The sequence below is a fragment of the Myotis yumanensis genome, unplaced genomic scaffold (genome assembly GCF_028538775.1).
Source record: "Myotis yumanensis isolate MYYU_CA2020_CCGP unplaced genomic scaffold, mMyoYum1.0.hap1 SCAF_3, whole genome shotgun sequence".
Lineage (NCBI taxonomy): Eukaryota > Metazoa > Chordata > Mammalia > Chiroptera > Vespertilionidae > Myotis > Myotis yumanensis.
In genome coordinates, this window is record NW_027223754.1 from 177,090,078 (window position 1) to 177,116,613 (window position 26,536).

Here is a 26,536-nt window from a genome sequence, read left to right on the forward strand (position 1 = left end):
AGACAACGAACTTAGACCCCAACAGAAATTTTGGCATCAATGATGATGAGAATGATCATATTTCTAAATTATGGACATGTTTATTGGGCAAGACTACAGGCTAGGTTTTTTCCTAAATCCAACTAAGTCCTGCTGGTTTGGAAAGTCTGACTCAAAAAAACATTTAATTCTGTTTATCATTTACTAACAGAGCCAAATATACAAACAACCATTTCTTTTTCTTTGTTTCAGTAAATAACCCATACATGGTGGTCTGAACTTTAGCATTTATCAGGAACTGAGCAGGTCAGTGAAACATAAACTATGGTCTCATTTTACCCCCTTTTTTCTCCTTTGTCTTTAAAACAGGAAGCTCTATTTTAGGTTACTATCAGTGGTGATGCCACCGATTTTGCCATTAAGAACAGTGCTAAATTTATTTTATTTATTTTTTATTTTTTACACATGTCAGAAAAGCTTTTTTTGTTATCAAGAATTATATGATTTGCCTAACCGGTGTGGTTCAGTGGCTGAGCTTTGACCCATGAACCAAGAGGTCACTGGTTCGATTCCAATTCAATTCCCAGTCAGGGCACATGCCGGGGTTGCAGGCTCGATCCCTAGTAGGGGCCTTGCAGGAGGCGGCCCATCAATGCTTCTCTCTCATCCATGTTTCTATCTCTCTATCCCTCTCCCTTCCACTCTCTCTACAAAGTCAATAAAAACATATTTTTAAAAAAGAATTATATAGTTTAATAATTTAAAGGGTGTTACTTTATGATCAATGAAGTATTAAATAGTACTTATAAAACAACTCAATGCATATATTTGGAACTATGTAAAATATTGAAACATATACCCTGTCACAATTAGGGTCTTCTACAGTACAATGAATATATTTTGAAAATAGGCCTAATATATTCACCCTCCTTATCATTAAATATTTGAAAGAAAGCCAGATTAGTTAGCATCCTCACCTGTGAACTGCTGTGTACCATCCCACAGCCAAGGTGAGATTGACGACTGTATCAACAGGAATCACATCTGCCACAGCCATTGGAGTAGCTCTCAGGGCCCGGAGAAACCCTTTCCCTGTCTGCACGGGAAGAACATAAAATATTGAGCCAGGTCTCAAGTAACAGCTGGAGATAATACTGATGCTGTTAGTAATAACAGCTACCATTGACCCACTGCTTACGAGGCTACTATACCAAGGCTGATGTCACAGCCTGTCCAGCCTTCCAGCTACATTCATCTCAAATGCCAACACTTTTATGAAACACTAGTGAGTGGTCCTAGGTTCCTTTAGGGAGTGAAAGTCCTCAAATTTGTGAGAGGTAATATATTTAGTTAATTAACAAACACCAAGAATAGTTTATCACATCTTAAAAATTAATTCATAAGCATTAAGTTTTCCCCAATTTCCCACTTAGTTTACCATTTCCTAATGATGCTTTCTGCTAGTGCTTACTAATTTACAAGCAAGAGCAGACACTAAAAGTTTAAGAAATATTTATTTTTAAAAATTAATAAAAATCTACCATTTAACAACTTTGTTATTACTTGGGAAACTTTTCCTTTGGTATCTTAGTTCACCTCACAGATCACTGATGTTATATAGATGTAAGAATTGGGAATTATTCATGTTAATAAGTCAGTTAATAACTAAAAAGTTGTGTTTATTTTATGAATTAATTATTTATACCCTACATATTTCCAACATCGATTTTCAGTGGTTGTTAGCACTTTCTTATGTTCCTAATTTGTTGTAACTGATTCCTCTTCATTTGGACATAAGAAATCAGTTTGGAAAATTTTAGATAACTGAGTAAATGTGCAGTTTTGTAAACAATGTAATAAGACACACTCTAGGGTCATGTGAAAATAATTATATTCTAAGTTACCAAATGTCCACCCATAACTTAGCCTTAAAGAAGAGGAAGGCAGGTAGAGAACAAAAAGAGAGGAGCTGCTAGAGCAAAAAAGAAATCAGAAGGTTCATTCTCACTGTCTTTGACAAGTGGTCATAATTCACTGTCTTATATTTGAATTTTAGTTCCTGTTGGACCTCACTCTGAGAACACAGGCAGTGTCTGAGGTATGAGGTTTGTAAACTCAGAGAATTGAATTGCGGTTCATTGTCCTAAAGAGTGGAGTTGTGGTTCTGGTCCTAAAATGCTTCAATATGAACTGTGACCCCGCCCCGCCCCTCCCGCCCAGCTCAGGCTGAACCAGTCTTCACGGCAGGGGACACATACACAGGGCTGTTGGCCCAGAGAAACCAGTAACGTTTCTCCTGGTCTGTGAGAGGTTTGCTGAAAAGTGTTTCCTCTATCCATCCATTTTTAATTTGAAATCTTTGCCCGAGTTGGTGGTTCTTTCTTGTATCTATTAAGAACTGGTTACTGATGTATTTTATGCATTTATATAATTTATATCCACACATAGAGAAACTCTTGTATGTGTTTTATAATCAAGAATTTAATAATCTTTGTGAATATGATTTTTATTGCATTCCCAGTTCGCTGCATTAATTCAAGCTATTAATGATCAGCGAAAAGGAGGAAACACCCCCATCTTGTGGTAATGAGAGAGAACTACAGGCATGGTCCTCAATGCTCAAAGGCTTTATAAAAAGAAAACTCCTAAATCAGTGGTTCCCAAACTTATTTGGCCTACCGCCCCCTTTCCAGAAAAAATATGACTCAGCGCCCCCTGGAAATTAATTTTTTTTAAATTTTAATAGCAATTAAACAGAAAGATATATGTATTAATGTTTCTACCTTTTTCGTAAAATATAGTAAAGAAAGGTGTAAATTAGAAACATTGAAGTTTGAAATTATGAAACTATTTATTGAACTCAGAATAGAAAGGTAATACAAAAAAAGTTAAAACAAATGCACCTGTGGCCATCACCGCCCCCCCTGGATCGCTGCAGCGCCCACTAGGGGGCGGTAGCGCCCACTTTGGGAATCACTGTCCTAAATGGTCGTTGATATCACAGTACATCTGTTTTTCTGATAATAAAATTCACAAGTAAAAATAATTTTATTCTGCCTCTACTTTCCAATCACCATAACTGAGATAAGGTACTTCAATTGTAGTTAGTAAAGTAACATTTATGGTTTTGGATCAATGAAGTTAAACCAACACTAAGCATGTTGTTAGTTACTATCCCTCCACCACATTTCAAGGACTTATTTCCACGTTAGTATACATACCGCAATAATGAGCCCACTAGGTCCATTTACGTTATCAACCCAACCCTAAAATAAAGAAGAAGATCTCTATTGATTACACATGTCAGAAAAGTGTAATACCTTTGGAACATTTGCAATCTAATCTTGATACATTTCAAACAGGAGCACTGAGACCCCAGCTAATATAATTGTCTAATCCAGTAGGTCTCACATAACACACAAAGGTCAATGGCAAAGCACTGTATATTTCTGCACTTTATTTGTGCAAGAATTAAAATTCTGCGAGGAGGAGCCATGGGTAGTTTCAAGCTGTTATAATGACATTCTGGGGGCTAAATTGGACCTGCTAACCAATTCATCAGTCATCCTTTTCCTCCAGCTCGGGCCTGATTTTTATCTCCCTGGGGGAACACTTCAAACATGATTTCTAGGAATTATCCATTTCTGGAGAATTTTAAGAATCATACCATCCACGCTCTCTCTGTATTGTATTAGCTTGCTTAGAGATGTTAGAGGAGAGATTAGGCTTAGGAGCCGTAGGAGGAAAATGTCTTTTTGAGTTTGTCTCCTCAGGCCTAAGCAAGTCAGTGGACTGTATTATGTTTGTTTCTTCATCTGTAAAAGTCAAAATGCACGTGGGAGAGGAGAGAGGAGAAGATGCAGGGATTATTCGCTGAGCCGTTTACTCAGGACCAGGCACTGCGGAGCACTCCCGCACACTGTCTCATAGTCTCTGCACAGTGGGGAGCAACAGCCCAGTTTTACAAGTGAAACAGCTCAGAAGTCTGCATTGTCAGTAAGTAGTAGAGCTCAATTTTATCTGCCCTATTTATTTTTTAAATGTTTATTGTTTTTTAGGGAGAGAGGAAGGGAGAGGGAGAGAGAGATAGAAACATCAATGATGAAAGAGAATCATTGATAGGCTGCCTCCACACACCCCACCCTGGGGATCGAGTCTGCAACCCGGGCATGTGACCTTGACCAGAATCGAACCCGGGGCCCTTCAGTCCACAGGCTGACGCTCTATCCACTGAGCCAAAATGGCTAGGGCCAGTCTGCTATATTTAAACTATAGTGGGAAAGGCAAGAAATGAAACTACCTCCTATGGAAAATTCAAGACTAGAGTTAATGAGAAGCTAATTTAAGATCTCCAGCCAACTCCAGATCAGTAAGTCCCAGAGGAGTTTCAGGCTAAATAATTCCTGAAGCAAAAGTGGAATTTTGCCCTAATATAGCGGGTGCAGCTATACATCCTGGGGGAGGTGGGGAGAGAGAGAGAGAGGAGAGAGAGAGAGAGAGAGAAGAGAAGAGGAGAGAGAGAGATCAGAAAGCGACTGGGCTAGAAGGATGCTGGCCTGGAGGCAGAGCAAGGAGTCCTGTGAAGGGGTGAAGGGACTTACTGGGAAAGGCTCCTGCCAGGTTGCTCCCACGATGGAGGGCCTCACGATGGCAATGTTTAGGTTGCCGCCCTCCTGGTGCACCACCATCTCCCCCAAGGCCTTGGTGTAGGTATACGTATTGGGCCGATCCCCAATCAGCTTGGGCGTGATCTCGTCAATAATAGCATCATCTAACCACCTAAAGTTAGTCCGAGGAAAAAAGAATTCCAGCAACAAATGTTACACAATAGACCGAAAAACACTGTGAGCCACAGACAATCAAATAAAATGTCCATGTTCTAGCTTGAGTTCTGGAATTGAGAACAGTCACTAGAGAGTGAGGCTGAGTGGGAACCTGTCCAAATCATGTACAATGGCTGAGCCCAATCTCACCAGATGAATCCTACCTCCTCCCACCTAGATGGACAGGTTTAACAGCTATGAAATCTACCTTATTGCAAACTAGAGGCCCGGTGCATGAAATTCGTGCACAGAGGTGGGGAGAGGTACCTTAGCCTGGCCTGCACCCTCTCACAATCTGGGACCGCTGGCTCCTAACCGCTGACCTGCCTGCCTGCCTGATCACCTCTAACCACTCTGGCTGCCTGCTTGATCTCCCCTAGCCACTCGCCTGCCTGCCTGATCACCCCCAACCACCTCTGGCTGCCTACCTGATTGCTCCCAACTGCCTCTGCCTGCCTGATTGCCCCTAACCACTCCCCTGACTGCCTGACTGCCCCTAACTGCTCCCCTGCTTGCCTGATCACCCCTAACTGCCTCTGCGTTGGCCCCAGCCACAGTGGCTTAGTCCGGAAGGACGTCCAGAATGACATCTGGAAGGTCTTTTGGCTGTTTGGTCTAATTAGCATATTACACTTTTATTAGTATAAATAATCTCTATCTTCAATGACTTTCTCTCCAACAGGGTCAGAAGTATATGTTCATGGAACACGTTTGTGAATGCCAATCATTAGCCCAGGAGCATGCTGGGTGCATTTGTGGCTTTTAAAGGCTCTCTCGTCTAAGGTGCTTCTGTGGCCACCCCACTCAGTCATTGCCATCCAGTTAAAACCCAATGCACCAACCAATCTTGCAAATTCCAGCTTTTAATTTTTAAAATTCCATTCAATGCCTCAACAAATGAGAGCAACTACCAGTACTTACAGTAGACTTACAATCTATTTTAGCAAATCTATGAAAATATTTTAAAGGTCTGTTTAGAGTCTATGTTAATAACTTGGTAATTATTTCCAGAGATTTCCAATGAATTCTGAAAGGCCTTAATAACTACTAATAGTCTACCACATAGAGTGGTTACAGTACTCTGAAGCAGTGGTAATAGTGATTATGGAACACTTCTACTTACAACAAGACATGTATCATAAACAACTGAGTTACCATGGCATCATCCTTATCTTTTATTTAAAGGTGTCAGAACCATTTTTTATAATCTTAAAGTCTACTGCAGTTCTTGAAAGAGCAATACAATTATTGTCAATTAAATACTTAATGTTTATCTTTGCTGGCAGACCTATTTGCTCAAACTTTTGCTATAATATAGTTTTTAAAAATTAGATTTCTTAACTGTGTTAGTATGATTTGATGCATTTATTCCTGTCTTATAAAACTGAGCTCAGTCATACTATTTTGATTGCAGAAAAATCTTAGCTGTTACCACTTTGCTCCCATTGCATACTGGTGAGCAGTTAAGATGTATTTATGCCAGGACTTGTTCAGAAACTCCACTCTCCATTTTAACACCTCTCCCTTGATGTTCGAGTGGAACATGAGAATTGTCTATGATGTTTGGTTTTTCACTTTGCTGCTATTTATTAGTGCTGAATGCTTTCTAGATATTCACATCCCTTTTGTTTAAATCGAATAGGGAAAGTTTGAGAAGTTCCTAGAATTAAAAAGCTGTGGTACACTTACTAGTACACTATGGAATATTATGCAGCTATATAAAAAAAACTGTATCTTACCCTTTGAGACAGCATGGAGGGACCTGGAGAGTATTACACTAAGTGAAATAAGCCAGTCATAGAAAGACAAGTATCACATGATCTTATTTATATGTGGAATCTAATGAATAAAATAAACTGATGGACAAAATTCATATGATCTTATTTATATGTGGAATCTAATGAACAAAATAAACTGATGAACAAAATAGATCCAGAGACATTGAAGCATGGAACAGACTGATGAAACTCAGAGGGAAGGGGGGGTGGAGGTGGGCAGGAAGAGATTAAAGAATTTACATGCATATCTGCATAAGTCATGGATAGATGATAGAGCAGTGAAAGCATGGGGAGGGTAAGTTGGAGGGGGCCTATGGGGGCGGGGAAAGGCTGCGAAGAAAAACCATTCTAAGAAAACTGCAGACCCAACCACACACTAGGAGAGTATGTCACGCGCTGGCACCAGCTGCTGTCCTGACGTTGGTCTGCACCGAAAGGGCACTCTTAGAGGCTTTATCAAGTTGGGTGAGCTAGCTTCTTAGAAAATGTTGGTTTCATAAGTTTCTAAGAACACAAACGCAAGAGAAGGTGTAGTGTTCTGTAGATGGCCGCCCTCTACCATTCGTAGCTCCACCTGTATTTTGTCATATTATCCTCTCATTTCCCCCATTTTCACTTGTAAAAATGGCAATGATTACATCTGTTCTAAATGTTTAGGTTATGATGAGGACCAACAGAAATAGTCACAACTGCACTTAAAGCTTTTTGATAAAACAAAATGAGCCTATCAACCTAAGGCATTCTTAATTTTGGTGAAGCAATCAAGGAGCATAAATCTACAGAGGCAGTCGCTGGTTTCAAATTAATCTTTTCTAACGCAGCCAAACAGGCCATTGTTTCACCCAGCCACCTCCCGAGTTCACAGAGAGGAGCGTAACAAGTACATACATCCCTGATGGGTGTACAATCAGTTCATGCTCTTCTTTACCCAACTTTGATTTGCTGCTGTGGTTTGTTCTCCATTCATTTTCAAAACAGCATATAAGTTATCATGGAAACCAAAAGGTATTTCTGAAATTAACCCAATGTCCTTTGGCACACTCAAGAAGGCATTTTGAACCCACTGGTCCCAAATTCTAAATTACTTAAATTGATTAGAAAGAAGTTAAAAGTTATTAAAGATTTCAGAAAGCAATGTGTGTGTGTGTGTGTGTGTGTGTGTGTGTATACATGCCCACAATTTGCTCTAAATATTACTTACCTTTCTGGTTTAAAACTTATTGAATCAACCTCTTAATATCATTCATCTATACTAATAAAAGCCTAGGTGACCCTTGCACCCTCTCACAATGCCCTCATGTCATTACAAGATGGCCACCACAAGATGGCTGGCAGGGGAGGGGAGTTGGGGGCAACCAGGCCTGCAGGGGAGGGCAGATGGGGGTGACCAGGCCTGCAGGGAAGGACAGTTGGGGGCACAGGCCAGCAAATAGGGCAGTTGGGGGCAACCAGGCCTGCAGGGGAAGGCAGTTAGGGGTAACCAAGCCAGCAGGGGAGGGCAGCTGTGGGGGACCAGGTCTGCAGGGGAGGGCAGCTGGGGGTGACCAGGCCTGAAGGGGGGGGGCAGTTGGAGGCAACCAGGCCGGCAGGGGAGGGAAGTTGAGGGCAAGATCAGGCGGATAGGGGAGGGCAGCTGGGGGTGACAAGGCCTGCAGGGGAGGGCAGTTGGGGGGGGACCAGACCAGCAGGGGAGGGTAGTTGGGGGCAACCAGGCCTGCAGGGGAGGGCAGTTAGGGGTGACCAGGCCAGCAGGGGAGGACATCTGGGGGCAATCAGGCCGGTAGGGGAGGGCAGCTGGGGGCGACAAGGCCGGTAGGGAAGGGCAGCTGGGGGTAACCAGGTTGGCAGGGGAGGACAGCTGGGGGTGACCATGCCTGCAGGGGAGGGCAGTTGGGGAGGACCAGGCCTACAGGGGAGGACAGTTGGGTGCAACCAGGTCGCAGGGGAGGGCAGTTGGGGGGTGATCAGGCCAGCGCAGGAGAGCAGTTAGGCGTCAATCAGGTCAGCAGGGGAGCAGTTAGGGGGTGATCAGGCTGACAGGCAGGTGAGCAGTTAGGAGCCAGCAGTCCCGGATTGTGAGAGGGATGTCCCAGATTGGAGAGGGTGCAGGCTGGGCTGAGGGATAAATTTATGTATTTAGTGAATAAGGCAGCAAGAGGAATATATACTTTTTCTCCTAATTTTCTTATTCAATAAGCAAGGCAAGCTGACCAGTGTACTAGACAAAGCTTTCAGAGTAAGCCTAATGGTAACTAACGTCTGTTCTTTCCTTCTCTCATCTGAATTAGTTCTTCCCTTGATTAATACAATCATCATGTTCTATGTAATTGCTCACTGGTCTGTTTCCCCACTTTTCAAATAATCCCAGTAGAGCACAGATTATGTTTTTTTATCTCTGTGTCTAATCACCTTTCTACCCCCAGGAACCAGCTATTTAATTCAGTATATGGGTGCTCTCCTATAGGATGGTCTTGATTGGCCAATTTATATTCTGTATAACAGTGATGGTGAACCTATGACACGCGTGTCAGAGGTGACATGCGAACTCATTTTTTTGGTTGATTTTTCTTTGTTAAATCGCATTTAAATATATAAAATAAATATCAAAAATATAAGTCTTTGTTTTACTATGGTTGCAAATATTAAAAACTTTCTATATGTGACACGGCACCAGAGTTAAGTTAGGGTTTTTCAAATTGCTGACACGCTGAGCTCAAAAGGTTCGCCATCACTGCTGTATAGGGTTTTGGTAAATTGAGCTGGCCAATGATAGGAGGGAATGGGTGGACTCAGAAGGAACTGAGGTTGTAGGAAGACTATGGGAAAGGGGATGTCTTTGTAGAGAATGGAGCAGCGGTGGTGGAGGAAAATGTTGAAAAAGCTAAAGTTCTGTGTATGTTGACCAACTTTAATTTGTCAGCATTGGCTTCAGGGTAAATTTAAATGCTTTACTGGGGAGAAGAAATATATCTGAGCTTGTGTTGAATGAGCCTTTGTATTTTCCTCCAAATGGATTGAACACTTATTTTGGTCTCCAGTGGCCTGACAACACGACAATTATTCAACTTGGTCATATTAAAAGTACACAGAATTTTCAATTTTGTGTCAGCTACTTAGATGCCATCTTGAGATAATACCACCTGGAAACTAAAAGATCCAGAAACTTTTTTTTTTTCACATGGCAAATTAGCTGTGGCTTTGGGTGACCTGGTAGCTTCAAAAGTGTGATTTTTAGTAGGTACAAAAATCTACTGGGGACTTTTTATTGAATTAGAGCATTGAGAAATTAAAGGACACCATAAGGTGAGGGGTGTGGGAAAAAGAGGCTGCACTGGTTACTGGAACAGGAGTGAACCCCACTGCTGATGCAAACTGCTCAATGAGAAAGCACTTTAACACACTGTTTCCCAGATTGGCCAGCTCATAAATCACTCATGTGAGGCTTCAAATAAACTTCCAGATTCCCTGGGTGGTTCTAAGGTACCACTGTGGAACCACTAATTCCATTTTTAGGGCTGATAACCTAATAATTTGGTGATTCTTATGGCCAGGCAAATTGGGGAAATCACTAATTTAAAAGAACTCCACTTCACAAATTTAAGTCATTACAACTTAAATTGGGATTAGCTCTCAGAAAGGCATTGCTTCTTTGAGTAAAAAAATTCAATACAATGAAGCTTTAAAAGAATTAAATTCCTGGTAATAGAAATGCAAACTGTGACAATATGCATATTCTAATCTGGTAGCTAATTAAATATGTGTAAGGCCCATATGCAAAGCATTATCATGTCTTATTGTATTTCTTCTCCAAATTCACATAGGTGTTTTTTTTTTATCTGTTGCCACACCCATTTTAGTCCTCTTCACCACTGGATCTCAGGTAATGGGTCTGCCTGCCTCTGGCTACTCCCCAAGCCAATCTATGTAAAATCCTTCCCCTCCATGACCATATTACCTACAGCTCACTTTCATCCAAGTCTTTCCTTAAAGCAAAATAAAACAACTGACTAAAGCCCTTGCGATTACACACACACACACACACACACACACATACACACACACACGCGCGTGCGCGCGCACACACACATATGGTCCTCCTTCAATGGATCCCCACTGCCTACAGAGCTAAGTGCAGTCTTCTGCATGGTATTCACAATCTTCTCTGGTGGTATTCACAATCTCCACAGCAGGGCCCCAGCCTTTCTCTACAGCTTGATCACTAATGGATTCCCTGCACAGAGAAGGTATGCTACCAAAGTGGACTGACATCTATATCCCAAATGTGCCCCAGGTTTGCTGGTTCCAGTTGCTCTGCCTAGCATGCACCCCAATCCACCTGTTCTTCCAAGTTTATCCCCTATGCCTGTCTTAATAGTCTTTCCACTCCCTCCAATTCCATCGACTTAATATGTCCCATCTTTTCCACCACTCCCCAAGTACAATTCTACCCTGCTCTGTTTGCGTTTGATTGTGAGCTCCTTGAGAGCACAATCTATCTATATTTTAAGAAAGTACCTTTTAACCTCTGGCTTTGCCAAGTCTGTGGGTAAAATGGAAAGACTAAAGCCACGTGGCCAGAATCACATGGCTATGGAGGAGATTCTCTCTGTGACTTACTGGATGAGAGCCTTTTGAAGAGTTATTTAGCCCCTCTAAGCAGTGAAAATATCAACCCTACAATATTATGTTAAGGAATTATCTGAAAGGGTCTTTGCTGACAATAGTTGCTCCACAATGATTCACAGCCATCCTTCCCTTCTTAGTGCTTATTTACTGAATTGATCTAAGTATGTCAAATAAAGCAGTAAATATGTATGGATCCATGTTTCTACTTATTAGTTATTTCAGGTTTTTATGAAGGTGCAAAAGCCCTTTTCTCCATCATTAGCTCCATTAAGAGAAGTTACCTTGGCCTGAAAAATATGGACAGCAGCAGCCCCAAAGCCCTATCTTTTCTGGTCAGTTATATGCATTAAAAAAAAAAATAACTGCACTGAAAAAGTGAAATTTAACTGGTAATCCCTGGTCCACGTATGCACATGAGTTCCTAAAGGTGAATATCACCAACTATGTAGAAGCTGGAAATATAAAGGCAGAGATGAGTCAGTATGGTGGCACACATGATAAAATGTCTGTGATGGTTGTGATGAGGGGCAGAAGACAAGGCAGGTATAAGAGCCAAGAAAATCAGTTGCTTCACACTGATTAATGGCCATGCTTGTCATACCAATTAAAAGCATTAACTCTTAATTGAAGTTTTAATTTTAAATGTGTTTATGCTGAAGTTTTTATACTTCTACAATCAAATGTTATCTTTTGGGAATGGTTCAGGACCATCAGAATTCTGGAAGCTTCAGATGTGGGCTGAAGGAAGGGAGTGGAGAAAGGGAGCTGTGGGAGGGACAGAAAAGGGGGTGGGCTGGAAGGATGGGGCAGGGATGGTACGTGTCATATTGAGACTCACAGTCCCATTCCCTTTATTAACAACACTGAGCAGGATCACTTGGGCTTAGGCAACTAGGAAAGTTTTTGGAAAAAAGTACAAATCATCTTTTATTTCCCAGACTGGAATTCCCATTAAACTGGCTTTCTGGGAAAATAAGTTCACTTTAGTTTGTCATGGGTGATTCTCTTTTTTAGCTTTACTAAGGTATAATTGACAAATAAAATTGTAAAATATCTGAAGTGTACATTGTAATGATTTTATATATGTACTAGAGCAGTGATGGCGAACCTTTTGAGCTCAGCGTGTCAGCATTTTGAAAAACCCTAAATTAACTCTGGTGCCGTGTCACATATAGAAATTTTTTGTTATTTGCAACCATAGTAAAACAAAGGTTTATATTTTTTATATTTATTTTATATATTTAAATGCCATTTAATAAAGAAAAATCAACCAAAAAAATGAATTCGCGTGTCACCTCTGACACGCGTGTCATAGGTTCACCATCACTGTTCTAGAGGCCCAATGCATGAATTCATGCACAGGGGTCTGGCTGGCCTGGCCCCAAACAGGGTGGATCGGAGGCAGGCCTGTCAGGAGGAGACAGCGGAAGGTTGGCTGGCAGGGCCTGCCCCAATCGGGACCCAATCAGGGCTGGCTGGCTAGGGGAGGGGCCAAAGGTGATTGGCCAGTGGGCCCTGCTCCCAATCAGGGAGCGGGGCCAGCCATGGGGAGGGGCTGTGGGCAGTGGGCCAGCCAGCCCTGCCCACGAATGGGGTGTGGGAGGGCCTGTCTGGGGTCAGCGGCTGGGGGAGGGGCCATGCATGGTTGGCCAGTCAGCCTCACCCCTGATTGGTGTGGGGGGGGCTGATTAGGGGTGGAGCTGGCTGGGGGGAGGGGCCGCGGGCCAATCGGGGTGATGGGGGCTGATTGGGGGTGGGGCCAGCCATGGGGAGGGGCTGTGGGCAGTGGGCTGGCCGACCCCACCCCCAAATGGGATGGGGGGGGCCAATTGGGGCCAGTAGCCTGGGGGAGGGGCCATGGATGGTTGGTCAGTTGACCCTGCCCCTGATTAGGGCCTGGGGGCCAATCGGGGGTGGAGCTGATTTGGGGGAGGGGCCATGGGCTGATTGAGGTGGTGGGAGTCCATTGGGAGTGGGGCCAGCCAGAGGGGAGGGGCTGTAAGTGGTTGGCTGGCCAGTCCTGCCACCTATTGGGGTAGGGGGAGCTGGACGGGGGAAGGGTTGCGGGCCTATTGGGGTGGGGCGGGCCAATAGGGAGCAGGGCCAGCCATTGGGAAGGGCCACGGGGGTGGTTGGCCAGCTGCCTTACCCTCGATTGGTGTGGGAGAGGCCGATCAGGGGCAGGCCAGCTGTGGGGAGGGGCCATGGGAGATTGGCCCACTGGCCCCACTCCCTATTCGGGCGGTTTGCTGGCCACAGTGGGTGTCATAGAGACTGGTCATTCTGGTTGTTACAGTGTTCCGGTCACTGGCTTTTTGTTTATATAGATACCTTGTGAAAATATTCCATCTAGTTAATTAACACATTTATATGAGTGATTGTTTTGAGATCATAAAGCCCAGCTTTAAGATCTTGTCTAATTCCTGGTTCCTTTTTTTCTTTTTTAATGAGCTGGATTACTAAGAACAAGGACAGTTGTTAGACCCTGGGGGGTTATTGTTAGTAAAAATTTTCAAGGAATTAGAAACCTAAAAGTCTTGGGAAATAATTTTATTTTAACCTTAGGCCCATTAAAATACAGAGAAGGCTGAGAATAAATACATTAATCAACAAAGTAACCAAGCCTAGATTTAGGTGAATTAATATTTATTCAGAATAACTTTAATGATATTTGATGTTATTGAACTTCAAGAAATTCCATCTGATATAGGAGTTCTTGCAACAGTCATGGACAATGATGTAGTTGGTGATGGGCTGCTGGGCATTGCGTAAAGTGTTATTGAAAACTTTTAACACTTAGGTTTTATTTGAAGTTTAAGAAGAAAAATGGGCAATCAGAAACAGGGGTAATATATGAGCTTATAGTTATTTTACACATAGGACTTCACATCCCAAAATATCAACTTGCTATGAAATTCTGTCATCTATTCTTGCTTTTGTCAAAACAAACAAACATCAACCCATTCCACCCCATCACCACAAGCCAGAGCAGTATGAACAATCATCATCTAGTGACACCAAAAAGTTTTCATTCATGCCTAGCCAGTGCAGCTCAGTTGGTTGAGATCATCCCATGCACCAAAAGTTGCCAGTTTGATTCCCGGTCAGGACACATACCTAGGTTACAGGTTCTGTCCCTGATTGGGGTGCGTACAGGAGGCAACCACTTCATGTTTCTCTCTCATATCGATGTCTCTCTCTCTCTCAAAATAATAAAAACATATTTTAAAAAGTTTTCATTCATTCAGCAAATATTTGAGTCTCTACTGTGTTGGCACTGGAGAGCAAAAAAGAGCCAGACAGCTGCCCTGCTGGAGGCAAGGACCAAAAAGTGGTTAGCATGTAGATGCGAGGAGTCTGTGAGAAGGCTGATGGACTCTGATATTCAGCAGGGCTGAAAATCTGCATATTATTACCTGTTGCTGGCTGAATAATCCTTTTATTGTTTACCAATCTTTACCATTGAAATGTCTGTTTGCTTTGCTAAAGGGGAAATGTGTATTCCAATAAATAAAAAGCTGATGGGTCTGGAGATTCAGCGAGCTTCGCCACTAGATTGAAGCCTCCACCTTGCTTTTCCCCATGCCTTCTAAATTTATATTTCTTGTCTAGTATATCCATTTATGCGTGGCCCCTTCTCCAGATTCTGAATCCTTGCTGCAAAAGGTTGCGGCACTGTCCTTCCCTGTCTAATGGAAAATACAGATTAGCAACCAGTGTTGAGAATGAATATGGGGTACTATGGGGCCACTGAAGCCTGAGGGACTCTAGGGGAAAGTTTTACTGTCTGAAGCAGAAGTGAAGTCCTCTTTAGGAACAGAGCATAGTAAGCAAAGGCAGGTGGTATGCGAGAGAAGCGATTACTTCTTTATTTATTGTCTAAAGTTTTACATATGTCTCCTTTTTCCCCGCTTGACAACCGCCCCCCCCCAGCCATTCCCTTGGCAAGCCCCCACCACCCCAGTGTCTGTGTCCATTGGTTAGAGGAGCGATTACTTCTGTGTGACTGTGGCACAAATGGAAGGGGAGGGCCAAGAGGTGCAGTTGAACAGGTGGTCCCAAATATAAAGTTTTGAATTAATAAATGGTAGTTATGACTTTTTTCCTGTTTTAAAAAATACGTAAACTTCTTAATTGCATTCAAAATGTATTCTGCTGAGGTAAAATATAATTTCATTCCTAGTTCTGTTTGGCTGCCTATTTATTTAAATAATTATCCTCCTTGGAAAGCAGCAAATGACAGAAACATAAATTTTGTGCAAGTGTCAATGAGAGTCTGATCACAAATCATGTAGCAATCACCTGCCTTTATGGGCTGACATATAGTGGGGGGTGGGGGAAAGGCTGAACGCCTGAGATAAATCAAGGTATTCTCTGCTTTGAAATCTAGGGGTGCTGAGTGTCTGGACACAGTTTGGGAGACAGGGAAGTACCTGGAGATATCTCTCGCTGTGGTTGAGCGGAGTGTTTGCTGCCTCCCTCTTTTTCTGGGGGACTCTCAGAGACTACTGTGTGCCTCAGACTGTGCTGTAACCTCAGGTGTCAGAGGGGTCAGCAGCGAACTGAGTGTGGACTCTCAGTGCCGGGGTCTGGAATCAAAGGAGGTCTGTCCCCTTCCTGGCATATCCATATGTAAGCACCATATGCACCAAGAGACAGCACTTGAAGGAGGCAGCTCACTGACAACTCAATTCCACCCTGAAAATGCCCGAGGCTTTAGACTTCCCTGCACTGACCTAGGGCATCAGTGTGTCTTTTCTCTATCTATTCCGACAAACTCCCCACTCTGAGAGCTTTCTTTACACCAATTAAGCAAAGCATGATTTATTAGCAACTGTAAGTCACCTCCAGGTCCTTTAAAGGACTTTCATTCTTCTTTGTCCTGGATATTTTTGATGACAGGTAAAAATATCTATTCTCAGAGCTACACGAGATAAAAATGTTGGCCCTGAAGGGAATGAACTCTCGATTTAGCTAATGCTTTCTTTTGAAGAGTATATCTTAAATGGAAATACAGTAGTATAAGACATTAAAATCTGACAAATTCACTGTGAAATAGTCTATTTTCTCTGCTCTGATACTTTTTATGCAGAGTAAAAAAAAAAGGCAGGGCGGGGGCGGGGGGGGGGGGGGGGCGGGGGAACAAGGCAAACTTAGTAAATAGAGCAGAAGAACAAAGAAGCAGAAAACAGAAGCATACTTATTCCGAGACTGCGGTCATGTCCTAAGAATAAAGTGGTTCCTGTTAGTTGGCAAGAAGGGGAAAATGCTGCATATTATTTCTCCTGCACAATAGGAAAGTAAGGAAAGTGTATCTTGGCCAAACAGGTCAAGAGACTGACTCCTGCCAGATCTGGAGGAATCCTTTTCTCTTTCAATTTTTCTTTACTAATCTTTTGATTACTGCTATTGAACACCCCTTAACACTACAATAATTGCTTGTGTTTATCAGTTTATCACCACAACTATAAGATGGGCACTATTATTAGCCTCATTTTACAATGAAGGAACTGAAGCTCAGAGAGGCCAAGGAACTTGCTTGGCATCACATAGCCAGTAAGTTGCAAAGCCTCAAGTTGAATCCTTGTCAATCTCCAAAACTTGTCTTCTGAGCTTTCATAGACTAATATGCAAAGTGTCCCCTTGGGAGTTCGACTGGGAAACCTGGAGTTCGATCGCTCTCTATGACATGTGCTGACCAGTAGAGGGCTGTGTGGAATGCAGAAAGGCCCTGGCTGGCAGCCAGAAGGCCCCGATCGGCCCTGATCGTCAGTCAGGCCTAGGGACCCTACCCATGCACAAATTTTGTGCACAGGACCTCTAGTATACTATATTTTCTTTAGTGATAATACTGAGTTTATTAAGAAGTGAGAAACCACTTCTATGTAAAGTATCCCCAAGTACCTCTTTCAATCCTAAATGATATAACAAGACTAAGCTATTTAACAAGACCTGGGGATGGAGGGATTAGCAGGGGCAGGGTAGCTAAAGCTAGCACCATTTCAAAGCACTTTGTTTCAAGGGTGTTCCCCTTTGCTATCTCATCAGTGAATGACAACACAGAATCAAAGACAAACATAATCTGCTCACTCCTGTCCCCTCATTTGAGCCAACTTACTCCATAGAGTCGATGATTTTTTTTGGCTCCACAGGACATGGATATATGACTTCATCAATGTGCTTCAGGTTACAGTTGGAAAAGGCAGTAGAGATATGTATGAAGGCTTCGAGCTTTGGCATCTGACTGGCCATGAGCAGGAGCTTCTGGGTGGCAGTAACGTTGAGCTGCACAGCATGTCTAGAGAGAATTAAGAAGAAGGAAACACAACTGGCCTGTATCATGATTCTTGGTGAAAAGAGGGTCAAGTATACCTACCATCCCTACTCTTACTTAGCACTGCTCTGAAGTTCCAGCCTTGTAATTAGGAAAAAAAATTCACAGATATAAATATTAACAAACCCAATGTCAGATTACATCATTGTATATCTGGAAAGCAAACAGAAGCAGCTAAAAAATGTTGGATGGACTATTAGATGACCCAGTAAGGACAGAAACAACAATTAGAGAATATAATGGAAGAAAGGCACAGATTCAAAATCCAATATTTAGATATATATCATATCCTATATAATAAAGAGGTAATATGTAAATTAACCCTCACATCTTCACAAGATGGCTGCCTATGACCAGGCCAGCAGGGGGGTTTAGTGAGGAATGACCAAACAACTGAACAGCAGGCTGCATGGGGTGACCAGGCCGGTGGGGGGGCTGTGAGGGGCGACCAGGCTGGCGGGGAGCAGGGCAGTTGGGGGCAACCAGGCCAGCAGGGGGGGGCAGTTAGGGGTGATCAGGCTGGCATGCAGAGGCAGTGAGGGGCAATCAGGCTGGCAGGGTGGGGGCAGTTAGGGGTGACCAGGCAGGCAGGCAGGTGAATGATTAGGAGCCAGCAGTCCAGGATTGTGAGAGGGTGCAGGCTGGGCTGAGGGGACCTCCCCTGCCCCATGCACAAATTTCATGCACTGGGCCTCTAGTTAATAATAAACAAATAGACTCTATTAAAAATGATAAAACTTCATTAAGGGTCATGACAAAAAATTTGAATAAATAGAAAGAAATATATTGTTCCTGGATAGAAAGAACCAATGTCATTTTTCTAAATGAATCTACATATTCAGGTAATCCCAATAAAATTTCCAACCCTTTTAAAAAACTGGCAAATTATTGTAAGTTTAATCACGAAGTATAGCAGGTGATAATAGTCAAGAAAATCCTATTGAAAAATGATGTGTGTATACTTGCCTAATAAAATAAAAATAATAGTAATTAAAATACTATGATGTTGAAAGAGAAAGCTGAATGAAACCAAAAATGAGAATTTAATATGTTACAAGTTTCCTTTTCAAATAAAGAAGTAAAAATAAATCATTTAATAAATGTTTTAGAAGTAACCGTTTTAGAAATAATAAAAAAAGGTTACTCTACATTCACACCTACTTCACTCTTCTTTTTACAGAACTTTCCTGACTTCTCATTCCCCCTTAAAGCTAAAGAAATGTTAAATGGGTCAAAATTGAAATGTGAAAATGAAACTAAAAATACTAGAAGAAATTTCAAATAACTGCATACATAATAAAAACAAAGTTGAGGACAAATGGTAAACTGTTAAAATATTTGAAGCCTTTTAAAAAACAAAGAATTGTTAAATCTGTCAAGAAATCTTAAAAATAAAATTTTCAAGAAAAAAATGCTTCAAATGAAAAATAGGCAAAAACCATGGATAGGTATTTGAACAAAAGAATAAAATACCAATCGGCATTTAAACATCTTCAACCTTTCTAATTATCAAAGAAATAAAAATCAAACCTCACAATGCCATTTCTATGATCATATTAACAATGTTAAAAAGAATTAAAGAATTATAATAGAGTATTGTTGTGGGCATTGAAATGGGGAATCGTGTGCATAGTGATGGTGTAAATTGATGATACCACATTTTGAAGAGCAATTTAGCATTATATAACAAATTATAATCTGTTTCTAATCTGGGCACATTTGAGACATACCTAACAATTCCACTTCTTGGTACGTACCCAAAGGGAAGCACCCAAAGGTATATAAAAACATTTATGTACAGAGGAGTTCATTGCAGAGTTGTTTACAATAGTGAAAAATTAGAACAATCCACCAATACAGAACTGGTTGAATATATTACATATGTGTACAAAAGAATATCATGTAGTCATTACAAATTATAATAGAGTATTCATTGACAATGAAAGATAAAAAAAATAAATGAGCAGTTTGCAAAAATGTTCTCAATATGATGACTTTTTTGTAGACTTGAACATAAATCCATTTTACTATGGATGCATAAAGAAAAACTGGCATGGCTTAGTGGTTGAGTCTCCACCTATGAACCAGGAGATCAAGGTTCAATTCCCAGTGGGGGGCACATGCCTGGGTTGCAGGCTCGATCCCCAGTGGGGGGCGGGGGGAGGGGGCGTGCAGGAGGCAGCCGATCAATGATTCTCTCTTATCATTGATGTTTCTCTCTCTCTCTCTCCCTCCCCCTTCCTCTCTGAAATCAATAAAAATATATTTTTTTTTAAAAAGGGAAAACTGGAATGAATGTTCTCCACAGTATTAAGTGGTTAGCTCTTGCATGTGAGGTTTTGGAGAAGTTTTACTCCTTTGTACTTTTTCATTGGGACTATCTTTTATAAAAAAAATCAACAACAGAAACCATAGAGAGACTTACACACATGTGTGCATGCACACGTGTATGCACACACACATATCCATACAAGCCTCGAGAGGGGAACAGGAAGTACCTCAGGTGGTCATCGAAGCGCACGGTGGCGGCACAGTGGAAGACGATGTTGGTGCAGGAGAGCAGCTCCTGCATGTCCCCGTTGCTGATGGCCAGGTCGTTCTGGTTGAGGTCCGCGTAAACCGCTCTGATCTTCTCCTGCACGTTGGGACAGACCTCTTTGACTTTTTCAAACAGCTGAAACGTGAATATAAATCAATATACAAACATCACCAGCACCAGCATCTTGTGCTTGTTCTCACTGACTTGTTTCATTGTAATTCTCAAAAACGGGTTTTAGTTGTAACGTCACTTTAAGAAGGCATCCCAAGAGCATTTGCTTAATTTCATGCAACTCAAAGTCCGTTTGGGATCATTCCTGCTCGTCATAATTTGATAAACATTTGAAAAAGTCAGTTCTAATAATCAGGAAAAAGTGTGTTTTGAACTTTCCTGCAGAGTGGAGGAGTGATAGTAAATTAAATATGTCCGGCTCCATCCACTCCTCCTCTATGAGGCATCTCTGTGTTTATACACGTTGGTGGTTCCATTTTGTGCTGGAAAATATTGTTTTCAGTGCAAAATTACCAGCCTATATAAATTTTCAGGCTTTACGAAGTCGCATGAGGATAAATTCAAAACAACATGTTTAACTGGCCAGATTAACAAGATGTCCTAGTAACACAAACATAATTGGAAACAAATTAAGCCCATTTATAATGGTTAAAACAAATACAAATTTTATATCGTCTCTTTCTAATATAAATGGCAGTTATTGCCTAGTAAGATAATTACATGAGCTCATGAACCTTTTATGGAATTATAATTGATTTTTTAAAATATTCTAATTTATAAAGGGCCAAGGGAGGAGCAGTGGCAGCTTCAGCTTTCATTACAATTATTCACTTGGCTCGAGGTCTCTACTTTCGCCTCCACACAGAAGTTCTTAAATTAAATTGGTGTTTTCCATCTTGTCAGGAAATATGATTTTAATAAAATGATCTTGGTCCCAGCCTATTTTGGTAAAATGGAATTTTGCTGTAATATTGGTATGATATGTTAACAGCGGGGGGAAAGAAATGTAAGGCTGAATGTTTAGAAAGGTTAAGGGCAGAGAAAATTCACCTGTGGTTTTAATCATAGTAGAGTAGCAGAGACAGTCCTCTTCTACTCTTGAACCACCAAAGAACGTTTTCATCTATTCCTTGATCCTTAGTAGCAGGCTTCTTCTCTCTGTTAGAGATCTACCCCAGGCTTTTCTTTGGGTAATGAGTAGTTGATCTCAGGTGTCAGAGGAATCATGCCTCATTTGTGTCAGGCAAGACCATATTCAGAGGCCATGATGGGAGTGTTATGAAGCTGATCAGAGAAGGAAATTAAATCCACATATTGCTTGGCAAGTTCATATATTCTATCTCTAAGCTACTATTTTTCTGCAAAGTGTCAGCCTTTTCCATGGGGTGTTACTTCAATTCTAAAGATAACTAAATTTGTAGAAGGCTCTTGTTTTGAATCTGCTTGATAGATTTTATTCACAAAATGTTTATTTAAGGTTCTGTGGCGTCTTTGACTTTGGGCTGTAATGATTTTTGGCCACTTGACAGTAAGAAGGGGAAGGTGATTTCAGTGTCCACCCTTAAAGCAAAGGGGTTCCTCACGTCTGATGTAAGCTGCTATACACAGATTTTCTTTTTATTTATTTATTTATTTATTTATTTTTGTGATTCTAAAAGGCAGAGGATGCTTCACACCATATTGTACTTTTAGACAACCAATGCAATGTTGAACAGCACCCAAATACTAATTTACAATATTACTGTTATAGGAGATAATTATTTCAAGAAATAATGTCTCAATCTATATTCTATATATTGACTTATTATTTCAAATGAGAGGGCATATTTGAATGAAATAGTCCACTTAAAAAAGTCTGAGTTTTCTGATGCAAGTAATAAATGATTATGGTGAGTCAAAATAAATCAATGAATTAGCTGCATTATATGATATGCCTTGTCTGAATCTCATCATATTGCTATAATTTCTAATAAAACAACACTCTGTAAATACTGCTACATCCTACAGAGAATGCTAGATGTTACAGCCCACTGCCATTCACCAGGTCAGTACTTTTCAAGGTGTTATCCTCCAATCAACTGCATGAGGATCACTAGCAAGTATGCATATTAAAAATGTATATTCCTGGGCTCCATGAAAGAAACTGAAGAAGACACAAATAAGTAAAAAGAAATATTCAATGGATTGAAAGAATCAATACTGTTAAAATGTCTAGCCTATGTAAAGCAATCTATAAATCCAATGCAATCCCTATCAAAATATCAATCACATTTTTCAAATAAATAGAACAAATAATCCTAAAAATTTTATGGAGCCACACAAAACCCTGAATAGCCAAAGCAATCTCAAGAAAGAACAAAGTTTGAAGCATCACACTCCCTTATTTCAAAAAATAATACATAATGGTAAAGACAGACACATAGATCAGTGGAACAGAATAGAGAGCCCAGAAATAAATCCATTCATGTATGATCAATTAATTTACAACTAGGAGCCAAGAATATACAAAGGGGAAAGGACAGTCTCTTTAATAAATGGTGTTGGGAAAATTGGACAGCTACATGCAAAGAATGAAACTGGAACACTATCTGATACTATGCCCCTAAATTAGGTCAAAATAGATTAAAGACTTGAATGTAATACCTGAAATCATAAAGCTCCTAGAAGAAAATATGGTGGTAATCTCCTTGACATAGGTCTTGGCAATTATTTTTTAATCAAAATCAAAAGCAACAAAGGAAAAAATAAATAAGTGGGACTACATTATAGTAAAAAAAAAAACTTCTGCACAGCAAAAGAAACCAGAAACAAAAATGAAAGGGCAACTTACTGAATGGGAGAATATATTTGTAATCATATATCTGAAAATGGGCTAATATTAAAAATATGCAAAAAAAAAACCTATACAACTCAATAGCAAAAAATATCCAATTGAAAATTGAGCAGAAGATCTGAAAAGACATTTCCAAAGATGACATAGAGCCAATAGACACATGAAAAGATGTTCAATATCATTGATCATCAGAGAAATGCAAATCAAAACCGCAAATCAAAACCAGCTTCTCAAGTGGAGGCCAGGGCGGGCTGGAAGCCTGGGTCGCCCCCAGGCCTCATACCTGTTAGCATGTCTATCATAAAAAAGATAAGAAATACCAAATATTGGAGAGGATGTGGAAAAAAGGGAACCCTTATGCACTGTTGGTGAGATTGTAAATTGGTGTAGCCACTATGGAAAACAGTACATAGATGTCTCAAAAATTAAAAACAAAATTATTATATGACCCAGCAATTCCACTTCTGGGTATTTAGCCAAAGAAAACAAAAATACTAACTCGAAAAGATATATGCATTGTCATGTTCATTGCAGCATTATTTACAGTAGCCATGATATGAAAACAACCCAGGTGTCCATTGACGGATGAATGGATAAAGAAATTGTATATAGATAATGGAATACATATATACTAGTGGCCCGTTGCACAAAGATTTGTGCAATAGGCCTTCCTTCCCCTGGATGCTGGCACTGGTTTTCCTCTGGCACCTGGGACCCAGGCCTTTGGTCCGGCCGCAGCTGCGAGGCTTGGCTTCTCCGCTCTGGCTGCTCCCAGCCACTCCTTTTTTTTTTTTTTCTTTCCAGCTTCTCGAGTGGAGGCCAGGGCGGGCTGGAAGCCTGAGTCGCCCCCAGTGACCCAGGCCCCCAGCCCCTCCTTGAGCGGAGCCCAGGCCCCCAGCCACTCCTTGAGCGGCGTCCAGGGCTGGCAGGAAGCTTGGCCTCCTCCGTCACCGGGAGCAAACCAAGCCTCCTACTTGCTCCAGCTCCTTGGCCGCCGCCATCTTCAGTTATCTTCAGTCTTCACTCTGCGGCTGTGTATGCAAATTAACCGCCATCTTTGATGGGTTAATTTGCATAGACACTCTGATTGGCTGGTGGGTGTAGCAGAGTGGTGGAGTGACAGAGTGATGGTTAATTTGCATGTTTCTCTTTTATTATATAGGATAATGGAATATCCTATATAATAAAGGGCTAATATGCAAATTGTCCCCTCGATTGGGAGTTCAACCAGGGGGGCGGGGCCAGCCAGCCGACCTCCCGTGTCCCCTCTCCCCAGCTGAATTGGGCAGGCCGGCCGGATCCCACTAGTGCACGAATTTGTGCACTGGGCATCTAGTATATATATATATATAATGGAATGTTATTTTGCCATAAAAAATAATGAAATGTTGCCATTTGTTACAACATGGGTGGACCTCAAGGACATTATGCTAGTAAAATAAGTCAGACAGAGAAAAGCAAATACCATATGATCTCTCCAATATGTATAATCTTAAAAAACAAAGCAAAATAAAAAACAACAAGCTCATAATACAAAGAACAGATTGGTGATTGTTGCCAGAGGTAGGGGCTGGAGGTTGGGAGAAACGGAAGTGGGGGTATATATTTATTTAAAATCAATGAATCAAACTACTAATCCTGTGTGGTAAGCGTTATTATTTTCATTTTAAGGTTTAAATAGCCCAGCCATACAGAATGTAGGTTCTTGCACAACCTCTCATTACTCAATTTATCCTGAGGTGTTTGCATCCCCAAACCTATTTTAACCTCAGCATGTACACACATACACAGTATATTCCTGGGCCCACTAAATAAGAAATTACTGGGGCATAATCAGGACTTTGCATTCTATATGAAGTTCTCTAGTTGATTTTTACTGATCCTAAGATGAGAACTTCTTATTTGGAATGATAACACAGATAATTACTGATGAACAAATGTCATTTCCCTTTATAACTGCCCAGGGCAGTTACAGGATATCAGTGGTTTTCAAGCAATAGGCATAAGAATAATCTGGGGACTGGTTAAAAATGATTCCCATACTCCACCCTCAGAGACCTGGGCGTGGTAGGTTTGATATGTCACCCAGGAAGTTATATTTCTTAACAGGCGCCACCGATAGGTCTGACATACTTGGAGAAACACTGCCTCTGAAAAACTCATGTCCATTTGTAAAGCCAGGGCTTACATTTCGCCCCCTGACCCTGGGTTGTAAACTCGTTGATTCTTGTCCATCTATACTTGGCAGCTCTCAGGTCATTGAAAGGATTCAAATTTTGTTTATCAACTTAAATTAATTACTGTGAGGATACTAACAGAATCATGAATGGGAGTTGGATTCCTGAAATTGCTTGGCTCCCAGCTCTATCGTGGTGGGAGGATGAAAGGTGGCAGATCACTACTCAGAAAAAAAGACACCCTGGGCCCTCCGTGCGAACTGCCAATGGCAGCTGGAGATTGTCAGAGCAGAGCAGACCCTTTTCCTTTGTAATAATGACAAGCCCAAAGGACAGACGAAATGATGCACGTGGATGCTCAATAGATATCAGCTCTTCTGAACATTTCTTTTGCTAATGAAAGGATTTTAGAGACAGGAGAGGCAGTTAGGGAAAAGGCAGTTTTAGGGTAAGGGTCCATGGGAGAGGAATGCATACTTGATGGGCGGGAGATAGATGGCTCCAACCCACCCGATTGTTTACAAGAATGTTACAAGGTAAGGGGAAGAAGAGGAGGGTGGCACTGGGTGAGCTTTGAAACTTGGAAACTGATACCATGCAGGGAAAAGGGGGAAAGAGGCCACTTAGGAAAACACGGGGACATAAAATAAGGAAGGGTCCAATTAGAAATTAGGATGAACAAAGAAGTTGGGAGCATTTATAAACCCGTAGACAAAGAGACTCACTGGACTGGTTTTTTCCCATCTTAGAGAGAGAGCAGGGGTCTTCATTTTGGGGACCCATTCCAGGGGGAATTTGTATACACTCGCAATAAACTTCCACACTTATGCTTACAATCTTTCAGTCTGAAAATTTATTCTTCAAACTTCATAGGACAAGAACCTGCGAGAAGAGTCCCAGCTTGCCATTCGGGGTATCACTAATGTGAGACATGGTCGAAAGGTAAGAAAAAGTAGATGGAATAAAAATGAGTGAAAAATATAATTTCAAAAATTTCACTGAAGCCCCACCAATGAAGAACTTAATATAATTATTTTAGATTTTAAGTGCTGATCTTATTCCTTCTCATATATTCTTTACTTAGTGGCATACAACTGAGACGGTAAAGAAGGAACAACTACTCGCCATTTAGGAAAACTCAAGCCGAGGGACTGCTGCTTCTCCACGTATGAAACCGTGTGGCAGGAGCAGGCACATTTCTGTGGTCCCTGAAAGATAACAGCTGGGCTGTGAGCCAAGCATTTCAAACTGATAACAAAGCTATATGTTGTTTTTTTCTTGGAAAGTTCAGGAGTGTTCCCTTGAGTTGACACTACACTGGCGAGTATTTCTCTCTCCTAATTTGTTTTTAAACATGAGTGACTACCTTATTTATGGTAATAGTAACTTATCACCCAGAGGCAAGAGAGAAACTGAAAATCCTAAGTAAGAAAAT

General features: G+C 41.3%; 1 protein-coding gene across 2 annotated transcripts in view; it reads right to left on the reverse strand.

Annotated features, from left to right (window-relative positions):
* The window catches only part of FAR2 (fatty acyl-CoA reductase 2), a 129,222-nt gene that overhangs the window by 12,300 nt on the left and 90,386 nt on the right, over window positions 1-26,536 (reverse strand). For both annotated transcript variants that reach the window (XM_070410490.1, XM_070410489.1), the window contains 5 exons: window positions 20,039-20,214; window positions 17,325-17,504; window positions 4,581-4,758; window positions 3,201-3,245; window positions 957-1,075 (listed from right to left, as the gene is read on the reverse strand). In XM_070410490.1, the coding sequence (XP_070266591.1) occupies window positions 957-1,075; window positions 3,201-3,245; window positions 4,581-4,758; window positions 17,325-17,504; window positions 20,039-20,214 (698 nt within the window). The remainder of the gene's footprint in view (window positions 1-956; window positions 1,076-3,200; window positions 3,246-4,580; window positions 4,759-17,324; window positions 17,505-20,038; window positions 20,215-26,536) is intronic.